This window comes from Mugil cephalus, chromosome 19, assembly GCF_022458985.1.
Source record: "Mugil cephalus isolate CIBA_MC_2020 chromosome 19, CIBA_Mcephalus_1.1, whole genome shotgun sequence".
Lineage (NCBI taxonomy): Eukaryota > Metazoa > Chordata > Actinopteri > Mugiliformes > Mugilidae > Mugil > Mugil cephalus.
In genome coordinates this window covers 7484696-7505474 of record NC_061788.1, presented here as the reverse complement: position 1 = coordinate 7505474, position 20779 = coordinate 7484696, and the positions used below count along the sequence as shown (strand labels likewise).

Below are 20779 nucleotides of genomic sequence, written 5' to 3'. Positions count from 1 at the left end.
TAGTGACCTCTCTATATAAATGCACACGAATGCTCACATGCACATACGCGCGCGGTCTTTTAAGACAACACCCCCGCAGAGGGAACTCGGGAAGTCACTCACCATTGCTCTGCTGTAAGTGAATCACAGAATATCTCAACCGCCTGCTGCACAGCCTCTCGCAGGAGAGTAATAGCTGAGAAAATATAATTACATTTAATGGCTGGTGATATTCAAAAGCCCCAGTGCATCTCAGAAGGCTGAGAAAAAGCAGAAACGCAGTTTTGGGATTGCGTTTGGAGCGCTCAGAAGTGAAGATCCTATCATTTTTCTCGCAGTTTTTTACAGAAATGGGAAATAAGAGAGCGAACTGTATGGGAATCATTGAAAAATAAAAGGTCACATCTGTAAATTTCTCCATGGTTGACATTTTCTCTCTCTTTTTTTTTTTCTTGACTGGTGAGAACTTAAAAAGTGTGTGAAACAGGAGCTCGGAGAGAATCACAATGTCATGCGATAGCAGCGCGTCCTTGGACGGGAGCCAAGGTGGGTTAAATAAGGATTTTATGCCATGTAGTAAGGACACTAAAGACGCAGGAGGAGGGGGGAGAAAAAAAGTGATAGTGAGTTGAAGAAAGCTCCAAAACGATGTCTGTTTCAACATCTGCTCCAGCTCTGCACAATTACAGGAAGTGCTTTTGCTTTTGTCCCGTTCACAGTGACACGAATAATAAACACAACAGTGAGGTAATACATCTACAGCTTATGCTGCAGTTGTAACTTTACTCCACGGCGGCGGGTTGAATACGCGTATTGAGATCTTTGTATCTGGGACACAGATCAGAGAGAGGACTGAGGAAGTCCTTTTATCACATGCAACTGGCTGAATGAAGTCGTTGTCCTGGGTCAACCACATACTGAGAACATGACACTGGGTGGAGGAATTTTATCATGGATTATTGAAAGAATGAAAGATAACGCTAACCTCATTAAAAAGGAAGATTAATTGGCTAAAGTTTGTTTAGAGCATGTATAATCTTGTTTATTACTGTATAGCTAGCTTTAAAGCTCTAAAGACCCTTGAGAGGATGTTACAGCGAACGTGATGAATGTTTCATACAAGTAGGTGGTGGAGACCAAACATAGAGCTAAAAAAAGAGTTAATAAAGCCAAATATATGACTTGTAGCAGCCGAGTGTGCAATTAAGTCAGCGTTTTCCATGTTACTTTGCTCTGTTTTTTCTTGTTTTTTATGCTGCCAAAGAAGCCAAAAACTCCTTTACAGCGAGTTATTGTTTAATTATTAAAGCTTGTACACTGAAATGTTTCTAGATGAGCGATAGCACAAGCAGCACAAGAAGCACAAGAGTCTGCCTGTGGCTTAGTAATGCACTTTACACAGGTTGTGTTTCATATTTCTAATCAATACAGCTCCCGCAAACAACATTTGCAAAGATACTCCACCATAAAACAGTGTGTTTCATAGCTTATGAATACAGATGAATGATAAATTCAAAAAAAAGAAAATGAAACTGTTCTTTATCTGCCGCCTGAGAATACATGTGATCCTCCCTTTCCTCTGTTCTCCTTGCTAGAGTTCTCCAGGAAGCCTCTAACAATCGGACCCCTCCAGAGGTTCTAACAACCCGACTGTATGCGTCACGCACACGTGACCGCATTTACACTCGCACGTCCACACACACATTTACACCCTGCGCACACAGAGAGAGTCTCACGCCCAGTCGCTCCGGCGTTAAATAGAAGCTCCTATTGTTTGTGCGAGAGAAAAACCTCTGACTTGACAGGATCCCCACACGGTTCATTAAGGTTTGTGATTAGCAGTGACGGGGAACGGCGGATGAATCAACAACACGTCTGACCTCGTGCTTGGCGTTGGTTTATTTACCCGGTAGAAGTGATGAAGTGACTCAAGGCGCCCCTGCCCAGTTAAAAACAACACAAGCAAGTCCTGTGCTCCAGGAAGTAACGTTTTGATTTAATTTGCCTTCAACTGAGTGGTTTCCTTTCAGTAGGAAGGTCTGTGGCTGTATTTATTTGACGACTGTACTGATAGACGTTAGTTCTCGCGTAAATATTTTATATGCAAAACTACCCAGCTGTATAATGTGGAGCTACACCGATCAGGCATAACATTATGACCACCTTCCTAATATTGTGTAGGTCTAACTTGTGACTCAAGGGAGAATGGACATGGGTCTTCTGAGGGCGTCCTGAGGTCTCTGGCAACACAGTGTTGTTAGTGAGTGTTAGTGGGGGGACTTTGGGTCCTATTGGATGAGGGGAGGGGCCTCTGTGGATCATCCCACAGTTTAGGATCTAGTGGATTTGGAGGCCAAAGACGTAGACGTAGACAGACTTTAATGATCCACAAGAGACGTTGCTTGGTCACACATAGAAACACTCTTAAAAACCACAAGTAAAAATAAATCAGGCATCAGGCAAAATAAATAAATAAATAAAAATAAAAAAGGCCTGCTGAGGATGGTTACTGCCATGAAAGAGTAACATTACTATGGGGTGGGGGTGTCTGGTCTGATCTAGGTGGGTGCTACATGTCTAAGTAACATCCACATGAATGAATACCAGGTCTAAAAGTTTCCCAGCAGAACACTGAATTGTAACAAGATGGTCAATGTTATTTACTTCTCCTGGCAGTGGTCATAATGTTTTGCCTGATCAGTATATTTTATTCCAGCTCAATTAACTGCCACACTGATGCATCTATACCAGTTTAAGAAAGACAAAAACGTTAAAATATTTATTTATTTATTTAGACGCTTTGGGGAAACATAAATATCCTCTAAATAATACGAGCGTGTTCCCAAACAGTTGCTTATTTAGTCAGCAGTTACAGATCAACATTTTGATAGTCTTTTCTGGCCCCCGGGTGAACATAAATACGGCTGCTCTCTTTTAGCTCTATTTTTGGCCCCCACCAACTCCCGAGGCAAATATCTGAGGCTTTAGCTGCTACAGTGTTTTTCAGGCAGTTGTTAAAGTTTTTTTTTGTGTCCTGTTTTCTGGTGAGCAAGTAATGTAAAAGGCTTCTTTGAATTTTTCACATTTATTATTTATTTAACTGAAAATAGATTCCTACTGTGGCCCACTATCAGAACAGTGAGACAGTGAAAAAAAATATTAATAATTAATAATAATTAAGGGTCTGTGGGTACTTTGAGTGACAAGTGGGTGCAGTCACATGTCTGTACCTCTGCATCACCTGCAGCTGTGAACACTGACTGTATATATACTATGGATAAACCCATGGTAACGTCACCCTTCGGATTTTGAACCAAGATAATGAAGCCCGAAGTGGGCGGGGCTTGTGGTCGCCATGTTGGATAAGATTTACTCCGCCCACACTTGGATATTCCAAATATGGACATAGGGGAGGTCGTGTCGGATGTTGAGACACGCCCACCCAACTCTCTGCTACCTGCTAGCTCAGGCTACCACCTGTCACTCAAAGCGGCAACACCCTTAATTATGAAGAATTTTAAACCTTAGAAAAAAAATAAACTCGTACAGTTGTCATGAATTTTGAACTATTGAGACCAAAATCATTTTTTTTAGCAGTCTTTTTAATATTGATGTAAAGTTGTGATTTTTAACATGGGGGGGTTTATGGGGATTTGCTCCCTTTTGGAGGAAGCCTCAAGTGGCCACTTGATAAACTGCAGTTTTTTGCACTCCTGCATCACTTAGACCTGGACGTTGCCACTTTACTGTCAATTAGTTAGGAACAGACAACACAGCGGCAGTGGGGGCCACCCATTAAGCTTCGAAACTGCGTTCACATTGTTTTAACATATATAAATTACAATCTGAAACCTCTTGCACTGAAAAAAAAAAAAAGAAAAAGTAAAGAAAAGGCAGGTTCACTGCAGCTCCATCCAGTGCCAGCCGGTAATCCTCTCCAGATGACTCCTCATGCTTCTCCCTGGTTGTGGTCAGAGGCCAACCGCTGTTAGCCCAAAACATGAGATTTGCGGTCAAAAGAGTCGAGTAAAAGTGAACATGATGAGGGCGCATGGAGACCTTCTGATCTCAGCCGTCGTCTGGGTGCACAGTGGGCGGTCAAGTGTAGAAGGGTCAAACACACGCATGCATACGTACAAGATATTCCCAGCGAGGACCAGCGAGTACACCTGAGGAGATGTGACCCCCCTGAGGGGCCGAGGTGGAACTTTTGTGCCCTTCTCAGCCCCTGAATTCACAGCCATCACAGACGACCTGTCAACATGACCAAAACGAAGTCTGTCAAAACTTTACCGACTCACAGTTATGACACGAGAATTCAAAAACAAGAAGTAAACCGTCGACCAAGACAAAACCCCCTCGGCCTCTGTTGTCACACAACGTTTCACTCAGACAGTAACACGATCTCTGCGTTCACTGTATTTCACTGGTACATACGGGGTCGTATTTCCCTCGCGTGGATGCGTTGTTCATGTTTTGCCTGTGGATCGAAGGGTCAGGCTGAGCGAGCGGAATAAAATGCAATAAAAGTCAAGAGCGTACACTCTAAACAGTCACTATAGGGTTACACTGAAACCATATGAGGGAAAATACCATAAGCTCACTGTTCAGTAGCCGCAGTAAAAGGTTCAGAGGTTCAAAAAAAATGATAAAAATAGTAATCTGCAACTAAATGTACACTTAGTTATCATTTATTATAGGAGATAAAACGGGTTATAGATGTTACAGAGTAAAATTAAGTAGTTTAAAGGCCAGTTTTCTTGCAGACAAGGAAGTGAAATCTGTCAAAGTATTGGTTGTACTTTCAAGACGCTAAAGAGTTATAGGTCACGAGACGAGATCTGCTCTCGACATGACTATTATAAGAAACCAGAGAGACCGAATCCACTGAGAAAAAATGTTCAGCTAAAGGCAGAGCTAATCTGTCTTGAAGATTAATTTCCTAAACATGAGCATGAGGAAAAACATAAGTAGAACCCTTTTTTTTTTTTTTTTTAGGAAAAAAAGGGTGCAGCTTTGGAAAATACCCACTTAAATTGATGGAGTCAGAGCTGTATTGGGTTATTATTTTATGTATTATTCAGTTACACTTATCCAGTGTAAAGAGGAGGAGCACTTACTGCCACTACAAGGTTTTAATACAAATATGATACGAACATTTAACATTGTTTTAAATTTTAAAACGGTTACATGGTTGCCAGTGCATAGACCATTTGCACAAATGGTTGATTTATTTGGCTGTTTCGTACTTATCTCACTCTCTTGTTTAATGCTTACGTTCACGAGCCATGTTTATTATCAGTACCGTATCAGTGAACGGACTGTGAGAGAAACGTTTAGTTTTCCTAAAATTATTCCTGACTTTCAACCAGAACCGAAACTCACTACATTAGCGACTAATCGGGCACAAACGAGAAAAGGCACATGTGTTAATAATGATGCAGAGTATGGGTTCGGACGTCCCAGTCACGGGAACCTGAGCATTTGTCTTTTCATTAATTATTATTTGAAAAACCTTGATTTAAAAAACTGTTATTAAAACTGCTTCTGCTGAGGCTTTGGTGCAACGACCTTCTCAATATTCGTAAAACAAAATAAGATGTGACCTTCCTCCATTATGATAATGTTTCCGCTATAATCCACTATTGTTGTGGAGACGTTCTGAAACTGAGCTTTGTGTCCAGTTTGTGTGTGTGGGCGTCTGACGGCTGCAATCTCCTAGAAACATTGGTGACTTTTTAGAAGCAACTGTATTCACGATTCATCACCATCTCTGTATCACTCTAAGCCTGTGAGGCTTGTTTATTATGAGGTATTGTACCACTGAACTGAGTATAATTAATAAAGAGAGCACTTATGGCCACTACATAAAAATTGATTAAGCATGTGTTACTACTAATGTTAATGATGGCTCCGGTCTGTTCAAACCTCCCGCTTCTTACTTCTTCTTCTTATTTTTATTATTTGCACTTGGGTTTTTGTCAAAACATCCCCTCATTAAAAAACGTCTATGAAGAATTTCTTCTGCTGAGGCTGAAACTGAGCTTTGTCTCCAGCAGACCGCTGCAAGGCTGCAGTCTCCTTCTCGAAATGTCAGTCGCTGAGCGGTTCTAAGGTCAGCAGACTCTCTTCAGAAACAACTGGACGCTTGCCACTCGAAGCATCGACCTCGCCCTGCACTTTCTTGTGTTAAATTGCGAACACAAGAACTTCAAGAGCCTCCACATGTCTCCTCCTGCGTCTGCCGCGCTGTCATGTCAGATGTCATGCAAAGACCTGACTGCCCTCTTGAGCAGAACATGATATCCTCCAATCACAATGGCCTGTGGGACATGCCGAGAATGTGATGTCACATGTTGGAAACAACTGCGTGCACATGTGTACATGCCTACTCGTATATATATGCGTCATTCGCGTCGGCCTGCTGGAGCTGAAGAGAAAAGTCATTATAGCAGTTGTGAAGGGGTTATTGGTGTGAGGCTGCCTGCAGGGAGTGGCTCCAGTCCTCATTTGGCGCTCATCGTTCTTTAAACAATCCACTCCACTCAGCGAAGCCCCACCAAACTTCCTGCTCACTGACACCATGGTCCGGGGACAAATGTCGATGGAAATCACATTCCTGTCATTGTTGCATTCATAAAAAAAAAAACTAGAAACATAATAGCCTCCACAACAATGCTGCTTGTCAGAGGATACAGGAAGAAACCAGACAACAGAGCCTACAGTCATGTTGGGAGTTGTACAAAGCTGTGGGCCTTTGAGCTAGATGCTAATGTCGGAATGCTAACACGCTCACAGTAGCAGCACCAATTGTTTACCATTCGTAGTTTGTGTACAAGCGTAATTATTTACACTAAACAGAAATTACAGATGGTGCTGATGCAAATGTTATTAGTTTTATTGTTAAAAATATAAAATAAATTTTAAAAAATGGAACTGCTGCTCAGAATAAGGAGCGTTCGCGCAGCTCTTAAAATAAACCGCCACACATGTCAAGTCCTGGACACTTCACGCCACACTCTGCTTGCACACTGTCCCAGACCACAGTGAAGGTCAAGGTCTGATGAAACCAACATCTGCATCATCATCTGCAGAAACAAGAGATGTAGCATCGACTTGGAGATGCCATCCTGGAGTTTGAGGGTGCTGCTGGTTCAGTATCTCAGCTCTTCCTAGGACTGCGCTCTTCTGGACTGAGGCTTCAGGTGTTGTTCCTGGGATCTGTTGAAGCCACTCTCCCAGTACTACTACTGCTACTACTACTACTACTACTACTACTACCTACCACATCCGTTGCAGGGTACCTCTCAACCTTTTCGTGTTCCTTCTTTCTGATGTTGGTGTCAGTTGGTATTACCACATCTATCACCACTACCCTCTTCTGCTCTTTGCTCACCACCACTGTGTCCGGTTGGTTAGCCAGGAGCTGTTTGTCAATCTTGAAGCCGTATTCCCACGGAAACTTGGCCCTTTTGTTCTCTACCACCTTCTGTGGTGTGGCCCATTTGGACTGGGGTATTTCTGTTCCATATTGGGTACAGATGTTCCTGTAGACTACCCCAGGCACTTGGTTGTGCCTATCCATGTACGCTGCCCCGGCTAGCATCTTACACCCAAAATGTAGCTGTTTATGAAACGGCACCATATCAGTATCAGTAAGACTATTGATTTTGATATTTTTTTTTAAAGATTACGCCTGTTAACATGTTGGAATTCCACATGTGGAGAGGGAGGCTTTAATAGAGCCCTTCATGGCCTATGTCATTGTGACATCACAATGTTAGCTGGAGGCAAACACTGTCACTTTCAACCATGATAATGTCTCTTTCTGTATTTTATGGAGCCAAAACCGAAAAATCTACTTGAAGTTTTATCACACACCAGCCACTGCCAGTCGTAGACAACTTTGGTTTGGCTTTGGAGATTAAAAGAAAGAATTGGAGTGAGACAATGAACGTGCACACTTTATATCAGGTCAGATAAGTATGTAATGTAGATTAAATTGTGACGGAAATCACGCTAAGTTAATAATTTAGGTTAAACGCTAATGCTAACCGTGAGCTAACGCAACGTTATTTGCACGTTTCAGGCGTGTCCAAGCAGAAGTTGCATTTACTACATTACCCTCCACAGTTTTTCCACTTACTTCTTGTAATATCTTTGTTGGAGAGGCTTCACTTGATAAAGACAGACCAGACTTCGTCCCCTCTGTGTCCTCCTTTGGTCAAATCGTCCATCCAGTGAGTGAGAGTGTAGGGGTCGGTGGACGTAGTCTCATCAGTCAGAGTCAACTTTTTAAAATAACACTAATGCTCTCAGAGAGTGAGTGTATTAGTATATTCTGTAAAATATGCGTTTTCCTCGTCCATTCGTCCATTGACATATGCTAACCTCCATTTACAAGCTGTAGTGTTTGAGATGTTTGGCATCCAGTTAAGCCCCGCCCCTTAAAAAACGTCACATTGTTTACAAACTGTGAAGGGGTCTATATATATAGCTTAGCTTGGTGCCACTACAACCCCGACTTCAGACAAGGTGATGGATGGATGGATAGACACCACAGATCCTTTTTTGAGTTTATTTTTGCTCCAGATAGGAATATGTTTTTTACAATTATTTTGCATTATAAATTCACTGTTTCCCTTAAAGTGCAAATGTAAAGACACATGTTGGGGAATTGCGTCACTATGTTGAGCAGACGTTCATGATTCATCACTAGGGCAACAGAGGGCCGGGGTGTCCACACTGTCTGCATCGGACCGAGAACCAGTGGCCGGGCTGCAACTGAAACTCTAGCTGAGTGTTGACAGAGTCAGAGGGTCTTGACCCTGTGCTGGCCCCCCCCGTAGACTGATGCGAAACCCCCGGTCCTGTCAGAAACTCAAAGAGGGGAGACAGAGTCCAAAGACAGGAGGGGACTGAAGAGACCTCTACTTGCTGCCCACATGTGTCAGATTGTTGTTTTCCTCTGCTGCCGAAGGGGGTTTGAAAAGGTTACTTTGAAGATAGCGTGCTAATTTATACTCAAAGGCTCCCATTTAAGCATCAGTGTCTCAATTAGGGAGGAAAGATTGACCAGATAAACTAAAAATAAATACTATTATATGTCTACTTAATCCAGTCCCACGAGTATGTACTTCTCAAGAAATAAAAAAAATATATAAAATAGCAAACAGAAGAGAGGACAGTGAACACAGGAACAAGAGAAAGAACATAGGTGGGAGGGGGGGTTAACTCAACATATTTCCATTTACTCTGCCTGGTCTGGTTAATGTTAGAGCTCAAAACATAGTCAGAAGCTGTTCTCATCAAAGAGGAATCAGTAAGGATGGATCTGCTTTCTTTCACACAGAACTGACACAGGACTTGCATTTTTTCCCGAGCTTCATCCCCCAGCGGCATTTCCAAGTCACGCTTACAAGCAACCGGCAGTGCTGCCACCACCACCGACGGAGTTCACTGCCCTAAAAATCTCTCCTGCTTCACACATTCGTTGACTTCGCTGTTTGTTGAAGATTAAAAAACAGAACTAAAAGATGCTCTTCTACAAGTGCACACATCCAACATGTCCTTATATAGATACAGACTGAGCTGATGTGTTAGTCCTCTCATAAACATGGCATCTAATTTCAAAAGCAGAACTGGCTGCTGTTGACACTCCTTTTTTTTGTGACTATTTTTAGTTTTAGTTGCTATATTTTGCAGAGACTGATCACCTTTAATCTATTTTTGAAATACCAGCGGCTAAGTTTCAGTAACAACTCTGATTTGGTTATTTTTTTAAAGATAATATACGAGTGGTTGCTAGGCGATAGAAAATCTGTGAACTGGGTTTGTGGAGTTTGAAAGATGTGCTGTTTGTTTTTGCTTTAAAACGGCGTTCATTCACTCTTCACCTATTAAAACCAGGCCGTAAGTAGAGCGAGCATACTGTCTCTGAAACGTGTTGTTTACTTGCTGAATTCTCGCACAGTGTTGCATATTTTCACACCCGTCCAACCCGGAGCAACTGTAGCATGCAATGATGGGTTGTGTGTCTGACCCCCTGACAAATATAAATTCAATATTCACTCTCCTTTTGGCTCTGCTTTGGTCTCCACCACCTACCGAGGAATATATCTGTCTCACCGTGTTCATGTTGGCTTCTTTCAGGTTCAAGTTGTAGTTTTAAAACCTCAGCAGTGACCTTGCGTTGACAAGTTGTGGTGTTTAGAGAGGGTATACATTGATGTCACTGCCCCTGGTTGGCACCCTGGCACCTGAAAATAACACTACATTAGTCATAAGATCCATTATCAGTGTATTTATATTGATGTCTGTAGTTTTAATACATGAATGTCAAGCTCATGTTAGTTCAGGGGCCACGTACAGAACCACTTGATGTCAAGGAGGCCAGACCTTCAAATAATGACAACTTCAAATGTTTCCCTTTGTTTTGGCACAGTGAAGTACATATTGAAAGTGTTTACATTTAATGAACTGCACTCTTACAAAATCTTTTATGAACAACCAGATGTTTCTTAAGAAACAGAAGTGCAATTTCTCTATGTCTCAATGTTGTGTTATGTCCACAGCACTGAAACCTAGGAAAAGTAATTACTTTTCTTTCGAGAATTTGCGGTTAATGTCTAAAATGTAATTTTTGCACTTTGCAAATTTATCCCACGGGCCCGATCGGACCTTCTGGCGGGCCGCTTTTGGCCCGCTGGCCATATGTTTGACACCTGTGTTTGTCACATAGGGTTAATTTTATTTTATGTCTATTTAATTTATATTTGCTCTTGTTTCGTGCACTTATTTTATTGTTAAGCACATTTTTTTATCTGCAAAAGGTGCTAAAAAAATAAAGTTAATTATTATTATTTTTATTATAACAGGTATTAAGTCAAATTTAACCTCAAATCTCCATCAAACGAGCATCCAGCGAAACAACAGGGGATACCATACATAGTATATGTTTACCGTGGGCTGTCATCTGCATTGATACACAAGCACTATCCTCTTGTATACATTCCAGATTCCTGAGATTCTCACTGTAAATAGCTTTTACTCCAGAGGAACTGCTGTTATTGTGGGCGGAGGGGTGGGGACGAGTCTACGGCTTGGCTTGAGGACGACGCAGCGACTGACTCAGAAATATTGGCCGCTGCACTTTATGAACCGAGCTAATTTCCTTCACTTGAAGGGAGTGACTGTGTCTGAGATGGACAGTTTGTCTTCATTACCTTACCCCGCATAAAAGCAAGCGCAGACAGGCTATTAGAGGAATACAAATGTTTTTTTTGTGCTTTCTGTTCAGAGAAAGTCTTTTTGTTTTTTATGAAATAATTGAATGAAGATGCCTTTGATTCATTAACTTGTTTCTTGCGTGCTCCTAATGCCCTCTTCCTGTCTGTCTCTTTGCATAGAGGCAGTTATAGAGGGAGAGGGCAGCAAAACACATTAGAATAGACGTCCACGGCCAATAGAGGAATATAGTATGTCAGAATGAAAGGCAGGGGGATGGGAGGAAGGAGAAGGGAAGTGGTGTTGGGGTCTAGAATGAAAACATGGAGCACCATTAGTTTGTACTCTATACATTGTTAAAAGGAGTAGACGAAAAAAAAACACACACACACACACAAGAGAGGGGTGAGGCCTGTAAGAGGATGAGGAAAGGGGGGAGATGGGTGGGGAAGGGGATACCGTATGAGGAAGTGCATGGAAACTAATCAGAGTCTTCCTGAGTCTCAGTCTGAGATTTGTCCAGGGCTGAAGACAGGAAGGACTCTTGTAAACTGTCTCATTCACAGGGAGTTCCTGAGATCCCGTCTGATGCACGCGTGTGTTTTTGTGGATGTTTGATGCGTTTGTTGCTGTGTAATAACCTCCCATACGATGTGTACAAAAGGTTTCATTGTATGTACGTTGAGTAATTCATCCTTCCTCGTGCATGTAGTTTTGTAAATAAAGAGATGAATAATATTTACACATGGGAATAGGGGTGACTGCACTGATGCACTGATATGTCGTTGTAGTCAGAAAAACCTGTAACAAAGATGAAGGGAAGGACAGAAAATAAAAATGGTCATTTACGTGGAAATATGATCCTCACGCACTTACATCGGTAGATTTGAGGTGATTCAATATCTATAAAATGTTGTGTTTGATGCATGTAAAGTACAGTTTCCACGCTTACCTTCCCTCACCGGCATTTATGTCATTCTGAAGCAATTTGAGGTATTTCAAAAATGATTTGTGTGTTTATGCTGACATGACAGGAGCAACTGAGGAAGTAAGACATTGCTAATAAAGGTTGAGATATGTGTGGTAGAGGAGGGGGAGGTAGGGGTGGATGGATGGCTGCAGACTGTTTCCCTTTTTTCAACCATTTTTTTTTTTTTTTAGCATGACTGCTATTGCCTGTATATCTTCGCCTATAGTGTTTATTGCTGTAACCATGATACATAGTTCCCCAGAACTTAATAAGTGTATGAAAGCATATGACACATCAGTTTAATAATAACTCTTGCAATGTCACTAATCCTGTTTCTCTAGAAACTGTTGTGAAATGTTGTGAAAAGATCATCTTACATTTTTTGGATGAAATTAATATTGTCTATGGGTCTAACACTCTGTAATGGATGTGTGTGTTGGTACTAAACAAAGTTGAGTTGTCTGACTTTAGAGAGATGTAAACGATTTGTTTACTATTTGTTAGTGTTATTTTTGTATCATATCTTTTTTTTTGTATTACGACCTGTTATGTCATTTTGTATCATATCGTATCGTTTTGTAACAGCATCGTACACACCATCTCATTGTATCCTAAAAATTTATATTGCAGAACATTGTGTTATGTCATTTTGTATATGTCACATGGCACCATTGTCGTGTCTTATCGTTTTTATTTTGCAACCTGTTGTCTTATTTCATTTTGTATTGTATCTTATGGTACCATTGTGTCGTATCGTATCGTATCGTATCGTATCGTATCGTATCAAATTGTATCGTTTTTATTTTGCAACCTCATGTGTTATTTCATTTTGCATTGTATCTTATGGTAGCATCGTATCGTATCGTATTGTATCGTATCAAATCGTATCATATTGTATCGTATCGCATCGTATCGTAACATTTTTATTTGCAACCTATTGTGTTATTTCATTTTGTATTGTATCTTATGGTACTATCATCTCATATCATATCGTATCATGTCATATCATTTCGGTTTTATTTTGCAACCTGTCATTTTATTTTGTATCATATCAATGTGGTACCATCGTATCGTGTTGTATCATATCCGTATCGTATCGTTTTTATTTTGCAATCTGTTGTGTTATGTCATTTTGTGTCACATCATAGGGTTTTGTACCATCATGAAGTATTGTGACATTTCATATTGCAGAGCATTCTGTTATGTCATTTTGTATTGCATCATATGGTGCCATTGTATCGTATCGTGTCGTATCATGTGTGATGCATCGCATGCCGCCATGTTGTGTCATATCGTATTAGATCAATACACCTGGACCATACAGGTGATTACCACTAAGTGACTATACCTGCTTGGTCCAGCACTTTTTTGAGAGGTTTCTCTGGATCGGTGCCGTGTGAAAGTTCCTTCTTTGACTGACATGACATGATGACTGTAATAGTGGTGCTTGAGTGACAGACGAATTATCCCAGAATGGTTGGCTATTCATGAAGATTGGTTGCTCAGGTATCAGTAGGCATTTAAAAAGAAATGGGCATATTCTACGGTGTAATGTTATGGCTTCCCACTACCAGTACCCCTGGTTTATTTCACAGTAGTTTTCCATAATGTGAAGCAAAATGTTCCAACTATTTCAAGACATATAGAATAACATACATAATAGAACAAATTCTGCAGCATTTGGTCAAAGGATCCCCTATAGATTTGGGGAAATTAGCTTTATTACAGGATTATTATGAATGCAGACTGAAAACACTGCCGTGAAAGTAAACCTACTTGCTTTTATAATTATTATTATTATTTTATTATTATTTAAACCTGTTTTTGGCATTACGCAGTAACACTACACTTGTACTGAGTGTAATCAAGGAGCCAACCTTAGGCCTCTCTGAATGAATACGCTCCACTATTCCCTCTATAATAATCCTTTAATAATCTTACTGAGCTCTTTCCAGCTGTTGACCACTGGAACAGGCACCAGATTTCAGACTATCTGTAACCCGGTGCTTATTGTAATGATATACTCTAAGTCAACGAATAACCTGTTCAATGTGTCGCTCACAGTTAGTTTTTCCATTTTTATTCCGAAAGTGTAAATAAGATAAATCAACTCATAATGGATGTGAACTAATGGGCAATCTAAGCAAGTTTAAACACATTTCCAAGCAGTTTGTTGCAGCCGTGATTAACTGCAGTGCCCAGAGCTCATCAATGAAATCTGCTGCACACTGTTTTGACATTTCTCCGCTGCAAGATGAACTATCAAGTCAGGAAACTTCAGATCAGATAATGCTATAATCAGTTTGTCACGTTAATGACTGCTTTGTGTAATGACCTTGTTGACTGAGTAAAGCTGTAAAATAGCTGTGCACGATAAAAAGGTGCCGTCTGCTTTGCGCACGTAAGGAAAAACTTTTGTTTAGCCTTCATATTTCAGGTGTTACAAACACAGATGCTGACATGTCAAACTTTTTTTTTTTTTTCTTTTCCTGTAACAGACTGTAGCGGTCCGTGCTTTCAACACAAAACCACAGGTGTTAAGTGCACGTGGGCCCCTGAGATATGGGTTCCATAAATCAAGAGTGAAGTGTCAAAGGGGATATTTTTTAGTAAATTTATCAAAGAAAAAAAGTGTTATTTGCTTAGAACCAGTCCACCTTAGTTCCTCATTCCTTTCAATATGTTTTTAGACTTACAGTTCCTCTATAAATGTAAAAGATTTCACACTGAACATTGACAAAATGCATTTTTTTTTTTTCACACATTAAAGCAGACATAAACTGGACAGATGTGTGAAGCACTTTTACCCAATAAGACTTTGTGTAATAAAACCAGTTACAGTTGAGGACCAGCTGGACGAGCTGAATTAAACAGAGTCTATTCTGGTCTAACTGTTCAGTTATTGTTCCATCTCCAGACCAGACATCAGCGTTTGCTGTTGTTGGACTGCTAAGATTTTCCCATGGACTGTAAACTAAGCTCCCACAAACTTATCTTAAAAGGTTCAGAACACGACTGAACTATCCCACCCACCTCCTTTCTCCTCCTCCTCCTCCTCCTCCTCGTTCTTTTTTTCCTGTCCCGCTCAGCTCGGCTCAGCTCAGCGGAGCAGAGCTCTTGTAGGAGGTGGAGGAGCCAGTTTGAAACGGGACCTCAGACACTTATACTACGGCACAGAAAATGCCCTGCAGATCCTTGTTAGGCATTTAACAAATTTCACATTTCTCTGCGGACCCCTGTTGAGCCGAACGCTGAACGAGTGTGAAAGGGAATAACTGAAGACACAGGACACACATTGCGCGTCAGGATGCTCGGGTTAAGTCAACATTTCACTTTGACAGCAGCGGCTTGTGTGGGTAAGTAATATCTCACACGAACACTGAATGTTCTGCTCGTTGTGTCATGAGATAACCGGTGACATGCGGAGGTAGAGAGCGCATTTTCTGAAACGTCTCCAACGCGTCTTTGCGCGCACGCCGGCCGGCTGCTTAGATCATCCCATCCTGCATAATTGACGACTAAAGCGACTAAGAGCATCCATTAGGTGTGTCACTCACGCCACTGCTACCCCCCATTAAAAGGTGGCGGCACCGCGCTGTCCTCGTAAACTGCCCTTAAATACTTTCCGCGCGTATTACCCATATGTTATTTATTGTGAATGGAGAAACCGCAGTGCACTTAATTGTTCCTGCGTGCAGCAGCTTGGTCACAGAAGTATGCCATAGACACAGTACAGTCCGTCAAAGTTACTGTATAGACCTCTGAGTATTGCGCGTGACAGTATTTAGGCGTCAGTCCAAAGTAACTCCTGTTTATGCGTCGTCCTGGCATTAATCATGCTTCTGCAGAAACTGTTGTGACATGTTGTGAAATAATCATCCCGAGAAATTGTGTCACATCCTGCCACAAAAAAGAAAAAATTAAAATAATTAAAAAAAAAAGGATAAATGCACACTAGCTGTGATTACATTTTAATTTATGGGATGGAATGTATATTGTCTAATGCTGTGACACTCAGTATTGGATGTGTGTGTGTTGGCGCTGGGGCGCCTCTCTGGTGATGCTGCACTCTCAAGTTCAGCTCCAGAACAGCAGCAGCAGCAGCAGAAGTGAATTAACTTCTAGGTCATGTCCAAGCAGATTAAACATGAACAGGGAAAGTACCGGCAAAGTTGAGTTGTTTGATTTTGGAGAGAAGAAAAAAAAAAAGGAAAGAGAGCAGAGTGCATGTGTCTCTTTAATTCTCAGATTCCTATGTTTACATGTGATGCCGACTTGTGATGGTCATTAGAGAATTGAGTTAGGTCCGGAGATCAGTGTGCGTCTGTGTGAGCGCAGAGGGATCAGTCGAGACAGTTGAGAGTCGTCACATCATGAGTCAAGGTCGAGGTTTTATCTGCGTCTCAGACTGCTCTGCTGTTTGTCTCCTTATCAGATTGCTGCAGTGATTTTGACTAATTGTTGTGTGAATGAGACTCACGTTATTGTCCCACCACGCCAGCAGCGATGCAGTCTAAGCAGCTGAAGCGTGACCTCACTCGGTTTTCACGGTGAAAGCAGCCATCCACTCTGAGACCATACTGGGAGATCCAGTGCTGTGCCATCTGAGCTACCTCAGCCTGCCTCAGAGGCTCACATGTGGTTATTGTAGTGGCAGCATTTAATCTGTGTAAATTCCTAGTGGAGATGGGGCTACAGGTGGTTTGAGTTTGGTGTTGCGGGGGTGGGATGGGCATCTGGCTTCAATCAGTATGTGTCGGACCGAAGTGATCAAGCTGACTAAGGACGTGAGCAGCATGAGCACAGACTTAGGCTGCGTGTAATGATCATTTACACCGTTGACACACTTCTTTTATTAATCAGTTAGTCTATAAAGTCTGAGGGAAGCTTGTAGCCCTAATGAGTGCGTCCAAAGTGACAAAACCATAAAATTTAAAGTGTGAAGTGTAAATAATCTAAAAAATGCTCACATTTAAGAAGCAGGAACTTGCCCTTTGCTTGATAAATTACTTCAACAATTTACAGAAAGTTTTTCTTTCTAAGTTTAGGCTGCAATTTTCAACTCTTGTTTATTATTCTGGTGATTAGTCATTTCTATAATATGTAGTTTAAAAAAAGCCCATGATGATTTCCTTAAATACCCCCAACCTTATTATCAGCGTCTGATATCTAATAGTGGACTAAGCGTTTCAATGCTGCTGGAGACTTTCTGTCTGTCTGACCTTGTGACTGATACGGGCTGAATGCAAGGCTTAATGCAAGGACTGCGGCGCATCACGGAGATCACACATGACGAGATATTTTCCTGTGTTATGTGAGACACAGCCGCAGGACATTTAAGAGGTTCAAAAGGTTCTTTAACAAAACGCAAGCTGCCTTTTTTTTTTTTTTTTTTTTTTTGGCCTGTTAATCAGTCACAAGTGGAAAATCTAATTAAAGCCGTCTGAGCCAATATGAATATGACGCCCCACCCGCACATAAAGCAATTCGCTTGTGCTACATCACTCTTTAGCTGAGGATTGGTGACTAGTAGACCTTCCGGGCTCCGGTTGCCTAGGTAACCATTTTGTCTATTCTCCAGAAAATAAGAATATTTAAATAAATAAATAAAAATCCACTCCAAGTGCATTATCAGTATGTTGAATTTGGAGGTAGGAACCAAAGTTGAGGATGTTTAACGGCACTAAACTTGAGGGAGCTCCGTGTTCGTGTCATGTCTCAGTCACCTCACCTCAAAGTTGAGATGAGTTCTTCTTGGTAACTCCCCACTTATATTTGTCTTACCATTAAATAACTTGGCCAACTATAAATAACAATAAAACAATAAACAGAACATTTGTTCTCATTCCCCATCAACCTTTTAACATCCGGTCAGATGCTACAGTATTTTATGGCTAACGTTACTTTTTAGTAAAGCTCTAAGCGTTAGCATCTTTTATTTATGATACATTTATCATAACTGAAATGACCTAAAACTAACTTAAACTAACTGAAACTGAGGCTAATCCACTTTTCCAAATTCATACTAGTTCGTGTAGATCATTGTCGAGTCCAGTTGTCTTTAATTTGATCTAATACTCCACATTTTTTCTGGTTTTACTGATACATTTCACCACGTTTTTGCCACTCAGGGGGGCGTGGCCCCAGACATCAGTGCATACCCTCTATAGGTTGATAGCGACCTCATTGACACTAGTCTCTTCCTGTCTGAAAGCCTCCATAGTGTCTGTATGTCCACTCCAAAGATGGAGAGAAGAGGTGAAGGGTTACTCGAACCCAAACTGATTTAGATTCCTCATCATTCCTCCAAGGACTGGGATGTTATTTTTTCCTGCTGCTTCCCACACCTCAGATTTGGGAATTTGTCTCTTTCTCTACTTTTTTTTCTTTTCTTTTTTTTTTTTTCTCCAGAGCACAAGTAACGTTGCATTAAATGACTGGAGTTGACAGTTCATTCATTCAAAGTTGTACAGTCAGGGGATATAAGTCTTCAGACATTAAAGCTCAGAATTTATTGTATGAGCTTGGCAAGACGGTGAAGTCCACCTACGTCTTCTCCCCTCCTCTGCCTTGGTTGTAGCCTGCAGCTCTTGTCTAACTAATCTACAGGCATTGGCAGATTCCCTAGAATGTTGACTCATAATGTTTATTCTCTAATACAGGAATACTGATCTAATACTTTAGCAGAAATGTGACTTATTTTACCAAGAAGTCTCATTTTATGAGTTCTTATAAGGTCTTGGTCATGGCTTCTTCCTGATTCTGTTTCCTTGCCATCATCACATTAAGCGATACAACACAAAAAAACGAGATCCCCAAACTATATTTAATCCCGACAAGGATAGTAGGAGTATCCTGCACGAAACATGCTCCTGTTTTCTGTCAGAAGAAGGTCATGTGCTCTCCTGCATGACAGCAGCAGCAGCAGCTTCATTCTATTCACGAAAACTCAAAAGTTTTCTCTCATAAATGCACTCGATGAAAGGTTAAAAGTTTTCACACAAAGTCGTCACACTTTCCACTCTGAGTGCACGTGCCAGTCTGCCACCACCTGCTGTGAATCACTGTGACACGCAACACAATCCCCGAGTTCATTCAGTGACACGATCTGTGTGATGGATCAGATGTGGTGGCATGAAGACTGATATTAGTGCATCATTCAATAGGATCATATACGTTTGTATACACACACTGAAGCGAGACCAGGCTTGTTTTGTAAATTGTCTCAGCTTTGGGATGTGGTGGAATGGGTGATTCTCATCATAGATGTGCAGCCGACAAATCTGCAGCAACTGTGTGATGCTATCATGTGAATATGGACAAAAATCTCATGCGTCTATTTTGAACGTGAGCCAACGTCTTCTTCTGTGTTTAATTCACTCTGCATTCATTCTGAAAGGTTTTGAGCACCTTACACCAAACTGAAGATATGCACGAAATACTACTCTAAAATATCTGTGCCGGCCTTCACACTGTGCACACAATGGCACACACGATGGCACATAGATTATGCTCTTTTAGACTCTTTCAGGAAAACGGCTCTTATTTGAGAGGCTGGGACAAGCTACAAGCTATCGTACAGAGCTGGCTGGTTAAAGGTTTATTCATCGTGTTGTGATGACATTTGTGTGTTTGAATGTTCAGATTAAACTGATGTCAAGTCATTAACAGCAGAGTGGGACACATATGACAGCGTGCAGTGTTACAGGCCTTAGCTAGATGGTAACGTCACCTCGGGTCACTTCGCGTGCCAGGAACCTCACAGCATGTTTTTACTGGTAACCAAAGAAGGAAACCCAACATTTCTCGCTTGAGCAAACCACATGTGATTTTTTGCACCACGTTGCAGCCATGGAGAAGAATATGGTGAAGCACTGGTTAAAAAATAAAATAAAACAGAGATTATATCTCTCTGGTGGTTCACCAGAGATGCAATAGGCAGATCTCTTCTCTGGAACTCCAAGATCAGACTTGTTTTTTCAGGCGATGACAGAATATACATCAGGATTTACTGATTCAATTAGTGTCAGTTACGCAGGTCTTTTAAATGAAAATATCTGAGGTATAAGATATGCTTGACCGTGGAAATTTCAGAGACAATGTGGTCATGAATATTTAAATAAAGAAATAAATAACACGTGGAAGGTAAAACAGCTGCTTGTACCTGGACAACAATCAGGCAAGTAGGAAATTGGAGGAATGGATTAAACTTCTCTCAATATTTAGAGAGAAAAGAGTGTGACTGGTGCTCGGCTAAGCCAGGCTCAGGCTGTGTGTTATAGATTTATCATATGGCTGCGGGGTCCCGGATGCTTGGGCTGTTTCATATGACTGACCGCATCTTAATTCAAACATGGAGCCGGCTCATCCCACGATACATTCACAGTGGAGCGATCACTTCCACATGTAAAAACTGATGGAAGTGCTCACAGAAAGGGGAGAGAAGAGCTCAAGTTCTGTTGTTCATTTCAGAAAGTTGAAAAGAGCCGTGTGTTTATGTCGTGCGTACGAACAGCGAGCAACTGACTTTCACGTCATGTCATGCTTCAAAGGCGTATGTGAAATCTGTACAAGCTGAGAGCACCAGCGTCATATGTATGTGTG

The 20779-nt window shown here is 41.2% G+C and overlaps 1 protein-coding gene across 1 annotated transcript in view; it reads left to right on the top strand.

Moving 5' to 3' along the window:
• Positions 1–15265: 15265 nt before the first annotated feature.
• The window catches only part of itga1 (integrin, alpha 1), a 49420-nt gene continuing 43906 nt past the window's right edge, over positions 15266–20779 (top strand). The window contains exon 1 of the mRNA XM_047570017.1: positions 15266–15531. Within this exon, the coding sequence (XP_047425973.1) occupies positions 15483–15531 (49 nt within the window). The 5' untranslated portion in view covers positions 15266–15482. The remainder of the gene's footprint in view (positions 15532–20779) is intronic.